A 12,656-nucleotide genomic window follows, 5' to 3' on the forward strand; every position below is an offset into this window, starting at 1 on the left:
ATTATTATTATTATTATATTAATTCTTATTTATTATTATTTTATTAATTCTTAATTCATGACTATGGATCTAAACCAAAGTAATTTGAAAACCACATTTTTGTTTCTGAAATTCTGTTCTGGGAGATACTTTTTACTAAGTTTTGATGAATGGAAAACAATATTAGTATCAATATGTCAAATTCACTAAGTTCATTACTATTTTTTCCCTATGAAATCTTAAGTGCTCTTCTGCTCAGGAGTGTAGCCCCCTCCACCACCACCACCCCCCAAAAAACCCAACCAGAATACAAAATTAAATGTCTACAAGCAAATCCTCAAAGCATTCTCCAGAAATTGGGAGGGGAAGTTTAAGTCCAAAATCATATATTGGAAAAAAAACCAATCATAAACATTTGGTCAATTCAACAGATGTCTCAGCCTTGTCCTTCAGTTGAGCAGAGTGAAAAATAATGTGTTCAACAACAAGGTCATTTTATGTTTGTGTTTCCAAGTCATCTGTACTTTTTCTCATTGCCCCTCAAGATGAGCTATATTAATTGCTGCTATCTTGGCAATATGGAATTCCTAAAGTATAAAAGGCACCATAACCAAGTTCAAGTCTGGACACTCGTTCATCATGTTGAGGCTTCTCATCTTAGCCACCCTTGTCCTATTAGGTAAGTATTTTGAACCTGGAATATTTTTGTATGGCTGAAAGGATATGGTTTTGCCACTCCATAAAATGAAATATTTTCAGTTCTTTGTTGAAAAATACTCATATGCAAAGCTGCCTTAGCAGATGGTCCCATATGGTCCATCCTGTTGTCTACTCTGGCAGAAATTCTGCAGCGGCAGCAGTAAAAATTTTTTGCAGGATCTGCAGTCTGTCAGTCCTTGGTTGGAAATACCCAATAGCCTTACAGCCCAAGACATTTTGATGCCCAAGGCAGCAGAGTATGTAGTAGACAGGACCAAACAAGTTGCGGAGGCATCTCAAGCAAAAAATGCTGCCAACACTGTAGCACTGATAATAACTCAGGTAGCTTAAAAATTTACTGCCTTTTCATGATGCCCCAAATCTGGTGCCTGGGATGGCTTACTCGCTTACTCACCACCATAGTAGGGCAACATATCCTCCTTTTCTGTTTCCTCTACTTTTGACAATGTCTTAGTGGTCAGGAGGAATTGTACTGGTGTTCCTTCAAGTCATTTCTGTCTTATGGCCACCCTAGGCTATCATGGATTTTTCTTGGCAAGATTTGTTCAGAGGAGGTTTACCACTGCCTTCCTCTGAGGCTGAGAGAATGTGATTTGCCCATGGTAACTCAGAGCAAGGGTTCAAACCCTGGTTTCCAGAGTCATCCAACACTCAAACCACTGCACCATGCTGGCTCTCAACAGGAGAAATGGCCAGATGAAAACCATGAAGCATCAGCTGCTGGAATACAGTAGTCACTTCATTCTGTCTAATGATAGGGCCAGCCCTAGACGTAATTGAGACAGATACTATCTGATCAGATACCAGAAAATGTTAGCCAATGAAAGGTGGGTCTCTTGTGGCTAGATTGTGCTGTTGACACCATGTTACTCTTGAAGGACACTGCTCAGAGGAGCCTCTGGGGAAAAATGGACGTGTTGTTGGGGGCTATGAAGCAAGAAGGAATTCATGGCCATCACAGGTAAATATATTGTCTTGTTTCCAAAAAATCCAGTCCTTTTCCACTCCACTTTAGCATATCAACTCAACAAGAGCAAAGTAAGTAGATTATAGTGTGACAGTTTTGAATCGAAAATGGGACCAGCACAAAGGTTTTCATAGCCCTCCTTCATTGCTAGCCCTCTGCCCAAAGTTGAACTACTTGCTGCTTTTTAAAAATGTTACAGGTAATGAAGCCCTTTTCAGCCTGTGGGCCAAATTCAGTGTCAGACAAGTTCTCCAGAGGTCACACTCTGGGGGGTGGCAGGTCCAAAGACAACAAGATGGGACCAAAGACACCAGCATATTTCAACCTTTCAATATGGGAAAATGCCCATGTGATCCCCACACCTACCTGGGATTTTGTATAATTCAGAAATATGATCATTTATAGTGCAATCCTACACAGAGTCCAATTGAGTTTAGTAGGGCTCCATCCCCAGTACATAGGCACAGATTGGCATCCTCTGTGATGGCTAGTGGCTTTGGCAAGCAAAGAGAATAGAGAGGCAAAGAGCCATTCCAATTCAGATAAAAGATACAAAATGAATTTTGTAAGCTACCCCTGAAATATTCCACCACTTAGGGTAAGGGAGAGTTAACTAATATTACAGTGGGCCCCATGGTATCCACTGGTATTTGGTTGCAGGACCCACCGTAGATCCTCAAGTCCCATTATATACAATGGGGTAGTAAAATGGTCTCCCTTCTATAAAATGACAAAATCAAGATTTGCTTTTAGAAATTTGGGGAATATTTTCAAGCAGTGGATGGTTGAATTTGTGGATATAGAGAGATCACTATACATCTCTTTAAAACGCACACACACACATACAAACATGATCATGACACCTTAACAGAACCACACTTTTGGTCGTGTTCCCATGAGCCAAAGTAAAGAGCTTTGGGTATGGGGGAATTTTCAAGTAGGTCTATCTTTTCCCTGTGTGGTCCTATGAGTCTTTTGAGAACCACGCATATATAGAACCACGATCTCTACCAGGAAGATTCTTTTTGGTGAAGCTTAAGGGGCTGTTCCATTGGCTTTTCTTAGCTCTCCCTTCAGAAGTTTGGGGCGAAGGATCAGCAGCCCACAGATATTTGGCCAAAGCAGGCCACCTCTGGACATTGTTTGGCTCCATCAGTTTTTCCTTCGAGGTGTTAACGGATGGAGCCAAAGCATGCCTCTATAGCAAACATCCTTTGGACAAGTGGCTACTAATTACTGACCCTTACCACCCAATCTTGGAAAGAGAGCTAAGGAAAACTAGTGGAGGATCCCTTTTTAGGCGACTTGGAGGCAATTGGAGAGCATCACAAACAGGTTCCATTGCATGGTGAGAATGAAGACTTGAATTTCTCAGTCAGAGTGACACTATGGTAAAAATTAATTGCTAACCAGAAAGTTTGGGTGTTCATCACCCTTAAAAAAATCCTGTTCTAATTCCATCTTCACTCTAATGTCTGTCATTATGAATAGCATACGGACACAAATGATGGATGCATGCATTTATATTACAACTAACCATTAATGCAGCATTTGCTCTTTGCCATATCTGAATGTTCAAGGTAACAAAAACAGGTGAGCATGCTTAAGAGTGACAGGGTGTATCAAAACATTTTTCATATGCTCTTATATGAGGGTCTTGTTATGAAAATTCATGGGCTTTGCCTCCTCTCTGCCTTCCATAATTAAAAGCAGCTCTCAGACATGTTTCCATGCCATGCATTTAACCCAAATGTGCTTTCATTACATGATTTGCTGAAGAAGCTGGCTTCAAGATAGTTCCTTCTACCCCTGCCCCAATTAATATAGCTATTCATACATCTCATACTGCTTTTGGTGGAAGGAAATGCAGAACTGTTTCTTAAATCCTCCTCTAGATTTCCCTCCAATACTATTCAGGAGGCAGCTGGTATCACACGTGCGGTGGGACATTGGTGCGACCGAACTGGGTGATGACAGCAGCTCACTGTGTGGACAGGTGACAAGAAGCTTTACCTTCATTACCTACCCTGCAGAAAATTGTATTCACACTACTCACTTTTAGTACAGAGGTGTCATAAAATGGTGTCCCTTATATAAGATGATAAAATCAAGATTTGCTTTTTGGAATTTAAATATTTTTTCAATATTTTCAAGCTGTGGATACCTGAATCTGTGGATAAAGAATCTGTGGATACAGTGGACCACAGAGAGGTGTTTGACAGTGGAATATACTCCCTCAAAGTGTGGTGGAATCTCTTTCTTCTGAGGTTTTTGAACAGAGGCTGGATGGTAACTGTGTCTTCTTATGTCTTCCTGCATGGCAGAATGCAGTTGGACTAGATGGCCTTTGAGGTCTCTTCCAACTCTAGGGAGTTTATCACATGGGAGGGAAGCACCCAAATCCTGTGGATACACAGAGCTTATATCCTTGAATATCCCGCAAGTGTGGGATTGTTTTCAGAAGATGTTGTGCGATTTTGGCATTAACCTGACATGAACCCATGCAAAACGCCACAAAATCACACCGCTTTTTAACTTTGGAGAAATCCCAAAGTTAAAAAGCAGAGCAATTTTGCTGTTTTTTTTGCAGGGGTTAATGTCCAGTTAATGACAAAGTGCCCTGATGTTTCTGAAAACAATCCTGCACTTGCGGGATATTCACGAGTTTTAAACCCCATTTATCCACAGGATTTGGGAGCTTTGCCTCCCGTGTGATACACTCTTAGGACAGTGTGACTGTATAAGACTTCAGCCCAGAGGCAGAGTTTCTTTCTCCCACATTAAATATTTGATTCTCACTCCTTCAGGGTCTCCAGTTACTTTTCACTCTCTTTGTACACCCCTCATCCATAACCCTTCAATTGTCAGATGCTGCTGTTTAGGAGAATGGTGTAGGAAGCCTAAATTCAGTGACTAAAATAAATATCAAAACAAGACTTTGAAGACATTTTATACAAAATAAGCAAAAAGTGGCTTGTGGGGTGGATTGAGTAGTTTCTGAGCATAGAAATTAGTGTCCTCTTGAAGTGCAAAATATAATGACTGAACTATGGCCAGCATCCTATTAACTGGTCCAGATTAGCGGTGGTCCATTGAATCAATTGTTGAATAGTGAATCAATATGTAAATAAATCCCACTGTTTCAGTAGGACTGCTCTTATTAGGATTAACACTAGGATTTAGGTATCTGTGTTTAGAAGTGCACACATTTTAAAGTCTTTATACAAAAAAATCAGCTCATCTACAAAATAAAAATGAATATATTTCAAAAATATTTTGGCAGGCTAGATCTATTGTCTAGCTGATTCCAAGGAATAGGAGTGTGGCTCCTTTACTGCCCTATAAAGAACCTCTTAGTTACTGCTGAATATTTTGTAGTTTTGGTCACATGTTAGAGGATTTTTTAAAAATATATATATTTATGAAGCTTGGCATTTGTGGGAAGACTCCAAATTGGTAGCATAACTCAGTTCCCTTTTCCTGCCCTCTTATCTACAGAAACATGAATTTTCGCGTGGTTGTTGGTGACCACAACATTTATCAGAATGAAGGCACAGAACAGTACATAAGTGTGGGGAATATTTATATTCATCCAAACTGGAACAGCAACAATGTGGCTGGAGGGTAAGTGCAATCTTGAAAACATTCCTCCATGTTGCCAATATTGTTCACTGCAGGAGCCTTTTTATACCACACATTTATAGTGCTATGGTCACACTTCGGTATAGCGTTTGCAGTGATCCATGCTATAGAGGCGTCATTAGGGGGTGCAGCAGGTGGGGACCACACCGGATGACACACTAGAGAGTGGTGTCACCCTTTGTTGCTTGCCCAGTAGCTGTGCCAGTCCATACGCGGTACACCCATATGGACTGGCACAGCTACTGGGCAAGCAAGAAAGAGCATCAACTCCCTTTCCTGCTTGCCAAACAACCACACTGTGCCACCACCACAGTGCCATTGTCCTTAATAGCAGTGGCTGCTAGGGACTGCCTTCAGGGTCTGACATAGCTGCTGTCCAAGCAGCCGCACCAGACTCTGAAGGTCTTCTGGGGAGGGGGGTATGCCTTCAGGGTCTGGCATGGCTTTTTAGACCCTGACTGGGGACTCCAGAGGCCACAGCATAGCCCTTCTCAGCAGTGGTTTGGACAGCTGGGGGTGAGGGAAAGCAAGGCAGTTCGGATGCACCACATATCAAGTGACACCAACCTCAGCAACGCCACTGATGCATATACAGGCTCCCTCTCCTTTTTTTCTGGTGCCTGTGCTACATGCTGTCCATGTCAGATCAGAGCCAGCAAGCAGTCCAATGCCATGGCAGCAGACTCATCTCACACTTCACACCTTAGCCCTCCATAGAAAGAGCTAACTTCCAAAGAGAGAAAAAGCTTGGGGTACATTTGTTTGTCCCCTGAAAACAGATTATTATTTTCCAGGCTCTCCCCTTCTCTTCCTGAAGGGCATTTCTTGAAATGATAGTTTTCTGGCTTAGAGCACCAGTCTTCTGTTACCTCTTAGGCTGCATGTGCACTGCAGAAATAATCCCGTTTGACACCACGTTTACTGCCACAGGTTAATACTATGGATTTCTGGAAACTGTGGTTTCGTGCGACATTCAGCCTTCTCTATCAGAGAGCTCTGGTGACACAACAATCTACAGTTACCAGAATTCCATAACATTGAGACATAGCAGTTGAAGTGGTGTGAAACTGGATAATTTCTATAGTGCCGATGCCACCTTACTCAGCATCTGTGCTGAAAGGAGGGTGAGGGACAATGAAGTCACTTGGCTTAGAGGTTCAAGCTCAGTGTCACATCCTAGGCTTGTCTTCAATCCTTATATAGCCTGCATGACTCACCTGCCCAATACCTCAAGTTCCACTGTAGAATTAAAGCAGTTTGACACCACATTAATTGTCATGGCTCCATCCTATAGAATCCTGGGAATTGTCAGTTATTGTGGCACCAGAGCCATCTGACAGGGACAACTAAATATTTCACAAAATTACAAATCCCAGAATTCCATAGCATTGAGCCATGGCAGTTAAAGCAGTGTCGCATTAATTCTGCAGCATAGACACAGCCATAATATCTTCTGAAGATTACCATACAACTGAATATTACTCCACACCTAAATGAAGCAGCCGGTCTTGTTTTTGCATTGTCATTCTCATTGGAATGAAAGCTCATTGTTTCCCCTCCTTATGTTTTTCTCTTCCTGTTGTGATCCTGTTTCTTGACAGCTATGACATTGCCCTGCTCCGTCTCTCTCAAAGTGCAGTTCTTAACAGCTACGTAAAACTCGGTGCTTTACCTCCAGCTGGTCAGATCCTGCCGAACAATAATCCCTGTTACATCACTGGCTGGGGCATGACCAGAAGTGAGTGTTGCCACTCCAAGTCCTGCAAGGGTACCAGGGAGAGGTACAAAGCTCCCACACTCTGGCCGATTTAGCTCAAATTATAGGTGCAGTTTTAAAAAAAATCTTGGTTCAGAATCCAAACGCAGATGCATCACATAAGAGCTTAAATACAATTTTTAATGGCATGATAACTGGCTGAACATTGGAAGATGGGGAGGGGAAACCTAGTACATTCTAATGTATCCTGATAATCTCTGTACCAGAAAGTTAAAGAGATCCCATACTGGGAGAAATTAAACATACTATAAGAGAGTTGTCCAAACTACTGATGCCAAGCAGTACAGTATAGCTCTATCATGTAACGGGCCTCAGAAGAGTTAGACTATGCTAAATCAAAGCTTGGACATAATGAATGAAGAGTTAATTTATTTTTACTTTTTTGGTAATGAAAGCATTATATCACCATTCAGAGGTAACGTAACCAATGGAAACTACACCACTTACATGCTTATGTGCAATAAGTAATGCATTGTAGATGCCTTTTAGTTATTATAATGGGCAATTTTATGCATTGGGGGGATTATAGGTGGAATTTTTAAAGTTATGCCATTCTTTTATCAATTCTAAGATTTTCTTTCCAATAAAGAAACAGAAAAGTATTGAGCATGCAAGGCAAATAGCAATACAACAAGGTTGTTGTTAATTGCCATCAAATTGGGTTTAAATTGAGAACCCTATGAATAAGAGACATCCAAGACATCCAGCCATTATCAGCCCTCCACCAGTCTTGCAAACTCAGGGCTGTGGTGTTTATTGAATCCATCAACTGTGATGTCTTCCTCTTTTCCTGTTGCCCTCCACTTTAGTGAGTATAATTGGCTTTTTCCAATGAGGCATGTCATCTCATGATGTGTCCAAAGTTTAGTTATTTTGGCTTTTACGTTCAAACAATTATAAGAAATTACTTCTGAGGAGCTTTGAAATTAGTTATACAAAGAGTTATTTTTCGAAAGTCACTTTCTAACCTCTGGGCCACATAGTCTAACTAGTTATCCAAATACCACTCCTCTCACTTTACAAGGCATGAAGAGAAAAGGGGGTGTGTTTGAAACATATCACTATTTCTGTGGGCAATCTGAACCTTTGTCTATGCTGTATTTTTTCTATTTATTTATTTATTTGTTTATTTATTTGTACAGCTAATGGACAACTGGCAACGGTCCTGCAGGAAGCCTATCTCCCTGTTGTGGATTATTCAACCTGTTCCAGTTCATCCTATTGGGGCTACACTGTGAAGAATACCATGGTGTGCGCTGGAGGTGATGGGACACGCTCTGGATGCCAGGTAATCCAGCAAACACACAAATAATACTTGCCTGTAGAGTGGCAGATAGTTTGGGAGCCTCAACCATGGAAATGAAGACTGGCATTTTGTTGGTAATTTCCAACAAGAGCAGACCCTTTGTATCAATTGCTGAATGGTAAGTCAACACATACAAGTAAATTGATTCACTGACTCATTGACTGTTGATTCATTGATCCATTGATTCATTGACTCTGTTCTAGTCAAGAGTCGCAATATGATTTAGGCTGAAATTTCTAAAATAGATTGTTAAATCAGGCATGCAATGGTTGTGAGTTTGCACTTTAGTTCTATGGAAACTTGAAAAAGGTAAGTAGGGGGACAGGCAGGCAGATTTTGTTACATTGCTTTTAGAGGGTTATTGTATTAGCCTTTTCCTTCAAGCAAGCAAACAAGAAACCAAGCATCTTGCCAGATTAACACATTTTATCAGGGAAAAGCCTTCATGAACTGCATTCTAGAAAAGTTGATGCCAAATGATAGTTCTTAGTCTTTGAAGTGCTACAGAGTTCTTTGTTGCTTTTATATTACAGTATGTACCAACGCCTGCTGAAAAACCTGTGTTGTTGTTGTTGTGTGCCTTCAAGTCATTTCTGACTATTCAAGTATTGTCAAATTTTAAATTTATGCATCTAGTTCTGGAGGAAAAATCCAACCCATTTTATAAAATTGTTCAATCTCTGCAAGAAGATTGTTCATTTCAAATATGGTGCATAATTTCTTTCCTTCTCAATAGCTCCATTTTTGGCTGGTTGCTTGGGTGGGTGAGTTGGGTTTCAAAAGGCAGATCAACTGTCCATTGCTTAAGTATTATTACATTTCCAGAGCAAGTCTGCTGCATCTGTGTTGATACCAAATTAGCTGCCTTCCAGAAGAGAAGAACAACTGGGCATTGAATTTTTGTCACAGCTACAGTTTGAGGGGGAATGTTAATCCATCTCTGCACATACAGTTCTGCCCAGAGCCTGCAAATAATTGTATTATAGGTTGAGTCTCCCTCATCCAGAATTCCAAAATCCAAAATACTCCAAAATCCAGAACTGTGCGTATGAGTGGATGAGCTAGCTTTGTTTTCTAAAGCTTTGTTGCATGCACAAAATGATTAAAAATATTATGTAGAAATTACTTTCAGGCTATGTGTATACGGTTCATACAAAACATGTTCAGACTGTTTAGACTTGGGTCTCATCTCCAAGATATCTCATTATGTGACCATAAATCAAAATAGACTTGGAGGCACGCAACAACAACAACAACATGCAATTATTCCAAAATCATAAGCACTTCTGGTCCCAAGCATTTTGGATAAGGAAGACTCAACCTATAGTACTAATGAAATTACATCAAAGACAGAATTGATTAAAGTCAGTCCTTTTTGTAAATTTAATTGATAAATGATTTAAGTCTCTTAATTTGAGAGACTCAAAAATGGTACTTCACAAATTACTCAAAATGTCCAAAGACAAACTGAAATTATGAGACTGTATTTTTGTTATTTAGAAATAGTGCCATTGTCATACTTAATGATTAAAATAATGAATTGTGAAATTTATTGTTGAGATTTTTAAGCAAATTAACGTGTGTTTAATTATTTCCAAGCTCTGGGTTCTCCTTCTCATGATACAACTTTTTTTAAACAAAAAAGTAGACAGAAGAAATACAACCAGGAATGTCACATATCATATATGTACTGTATATGAATGTCACTCCTTGGCTTAACTAAACAGATTATTTCACTCTTGATAACCAAAAATAAGATAATATGCATTAAAAATGATGCTGACGTATGTTTTCCATTTCTACTTTGTCCTCCAGGGAGATTCCGGAGGGCCATTGCACTGCCAGGTGAATGGCGCATACTATGTTCATGGAGTCACTAGCTTTGTTTCCAGTTCTGGTTGCAATGTCTACCGGAAACCTACAGTGTTCACCCGTGTCTCTGCCTACATTTCCTGGATCAACAGTGTAAGTTTAGGCTCCTGGGAGATCTGCATGAAATGGGAGACCAGAAACACTAGGATGTTTTCACAGCTGACCTAGGGTTTTGATTTTGGTTTGTTGCTGAATTTGTCTGCACTGCAAACTTAGGCTAGTTTAACTATTCCTTTCTTTTATTACATTTATATCCTGGCATTCCATTAAAAAACAGGGCTCAAGACAGGGCTCTCTAAGTGGGAAATCTGACCATGCATCCTTTGTCAGTAAAACATATGCCCAAGTGTAGACTTTGACTTTCCTCTTTAGACATGAATTACAACCACAGATTTATATAGGTGAAAGTACAGTAGATTCTCCCAGTGCTGATACGTGCTCAAGCTAAGCAGGCCTAGGTCTGTTCCATACCTGGATGGGAGATCATATGAAAGGTACCCATTTAACATCATCTTCAAGTTCCATTAGGAAAGAAACAAGATATATAAATGTAACACACACATATATGTAAGGGTTAACACTCTGGGACACCACTGGGTTAAGGTAAACTAACTGTAGTAATTTCATCTATTGAAGAATTAATCTGCTCCTGTCTCCCTCAGCTCATCCTAAATTCCGTTTCACACTATGCAGTTATGGCACTTGGATAGCATTTTAACTACCATGGCTGAGTCTTATGGAATTTTGTGTGCATAAATAAATATATAAATTATGCATGCATACTTACTAGCATATAAATAATAGAAGTTGAAGCTGTAGCTGTACATGGTTTTTTTCAGTTTCAGCCTTCTCTGCTTGAATATCACATAATCCCACCTCTCATTTACAACATTTGTTGCTTTGTGTCTTCAAGTCATTTCTGGCTTTTCTTGACAAGCTTTGTTCAGAGAGAGTCTGCCTTTCTCTTCCTCTGAGGCTGAGAGAATGGTCTCCAGGTCATAGTTCAATGCTCAAACCAGTATACCGCACTGCAAAGTGTCACATTTGCCTAGTTTTAAAGTTGGTATGTTTCAAGCACTCTCTTCTAAATATATGCCCTCTGAAAAGTATATTTTTTCTTAATTTTCAATGTTTTCCCTCCACCAGATCATTTACTAGAACTGAAGAAAACAGAAAACTGAACTACATTGGAAGCTAATGCTCTTGCCTGGTCAGAAAATGCTACAAATATTCTGTTCTTAGAATATCATGATTTCTGGAATCCACCACAAAAATAAAGCTATGCATGCTGTTATTTTGTTCGTTCTTTTTAAAATAGATGATTGATTCCCTACATAGACTAATATTTAAATATCTGCAATATTTAACAGTTAAATCTCAAGAACGTAAGAAAATTACGATATTGTCACATGTTAGCAATAGACTGCACTTTTTCTGGCTGCACAGTTAGCCTTGTCTTGTTCTCTCCTTGGAGGCTTCAGACTAGATTTCCAAGGACCAGTTTCGTTTGGAGGAAAAGAACACTGGATTCTATCAGTTTGATTACAAGTATCTGCAATGCTTTGAAATGATGATTTAAGTAAACATGCATCACACATATTAACATCTCATGAAATATGGAGAACTATTTCCAAATGAAAATTAAGAAGGGTATGAAATTCATGCCTCCGGATATATGGATGTATGTAGAACATGGCAACATTACCTATTTTGGGGCTAAAATTCCCAGACTCTCTAGCCATCATGGCCAGCTACTAACCATACTTGCTGAGGGACTCTGAGTGTCCCAGTCCAAAAAAGTAAATTACCCAAGTTCTCCATATGTATGGTGAAGGTTTATGCCCTGCTTTTCAATCAAATTACTCTCAAGGTGGCTTACAAACGACAGGTAGCAACCAAAAAACCCACAGTACAATAGTCTGTCTTGTACACCCACATACAGATATTTGTTGTGTACCTTCAAATTATTTTTGACTTAGGGCAACCCTAAAGGTGACCCTATCATAGGATTTTCTGGGGATGAGATTGTGTGACTCACCGAAGGTCACCCAGTGGGTTTCCATGGCCAAGCAAAAGATCAGACTCCTATCTCCAGAGTCCAAGTCCTATGCGCACACAACTACACCTTGGGATTTGGAGCGAAACCTTCTTTGTGACAGGGAAGAGCCCAACAAGTTCCTAGTTCATTCTCTAATCCATGTACAGGGCCACATCTTCTTATGCCGGTGTCCTTCCTGGGAAGCAGAGGGTGCGAACGCCCAATGGTTTTGGGTGCCCTGATCACTGTCAAAAGACAAATAGCCTTATCACACTACACTGTTATAGCACTATACTCTACTTTCATTGCAATGGCAACAGCCTGTGGAATTCTGGGATTTGTAGTTTATTTGAAG

At 40.0% G+C, this 12,656-nt stretch overlaps 1 protein-coding gene across 1 annotated transcript; it reads left to right on the forward strand.

Annotated features, from left to right (window-relative positions):
- The first annotated feature begins 618 nt into the window (after positions 1-618).
- On the forward strand, positions 619-11,523 carry CELA1 (chymotrypsin like elastase 1). The gene is made up of 8 exons (XM_089508855.1): positions 619-658; positions 1,578-1,660; positions 3,562-3,662; positions 5,165-5,290; positions 6,910-7,046; positions 8,228-8,373; positions 10,207-10,356; positions 11,410-11,523. The coding sequence occupies exons 1-8, from the start codon at positions 619-621 to the stop codon at positions 11,419-11,421; spliced, it is 795 nt and encodes a 264-aa protein (XP_089364981.1). The 3' UTR covers positions 11,422-11,523.
- Positions 11,524-12,656: the final 1,133 nt, after the last annotated feature.

This window comes from Sceloporus occidentalis, unplaced genomic scaffold, assembly GCF_023333645.1.
Source record: "Sceloporus occidentalis isolate IW3139 unplaced genomic scaffold, rSceOcc1.0.p SCAF_1, whole genome shotgun sequence".
Lineage (NCBI taxonomy): Eukaryota > Metazoa > Chordata > Lepidosauria > Squamata > Phrynosomatidae > Sceloporus > Sceloporus occidentalis.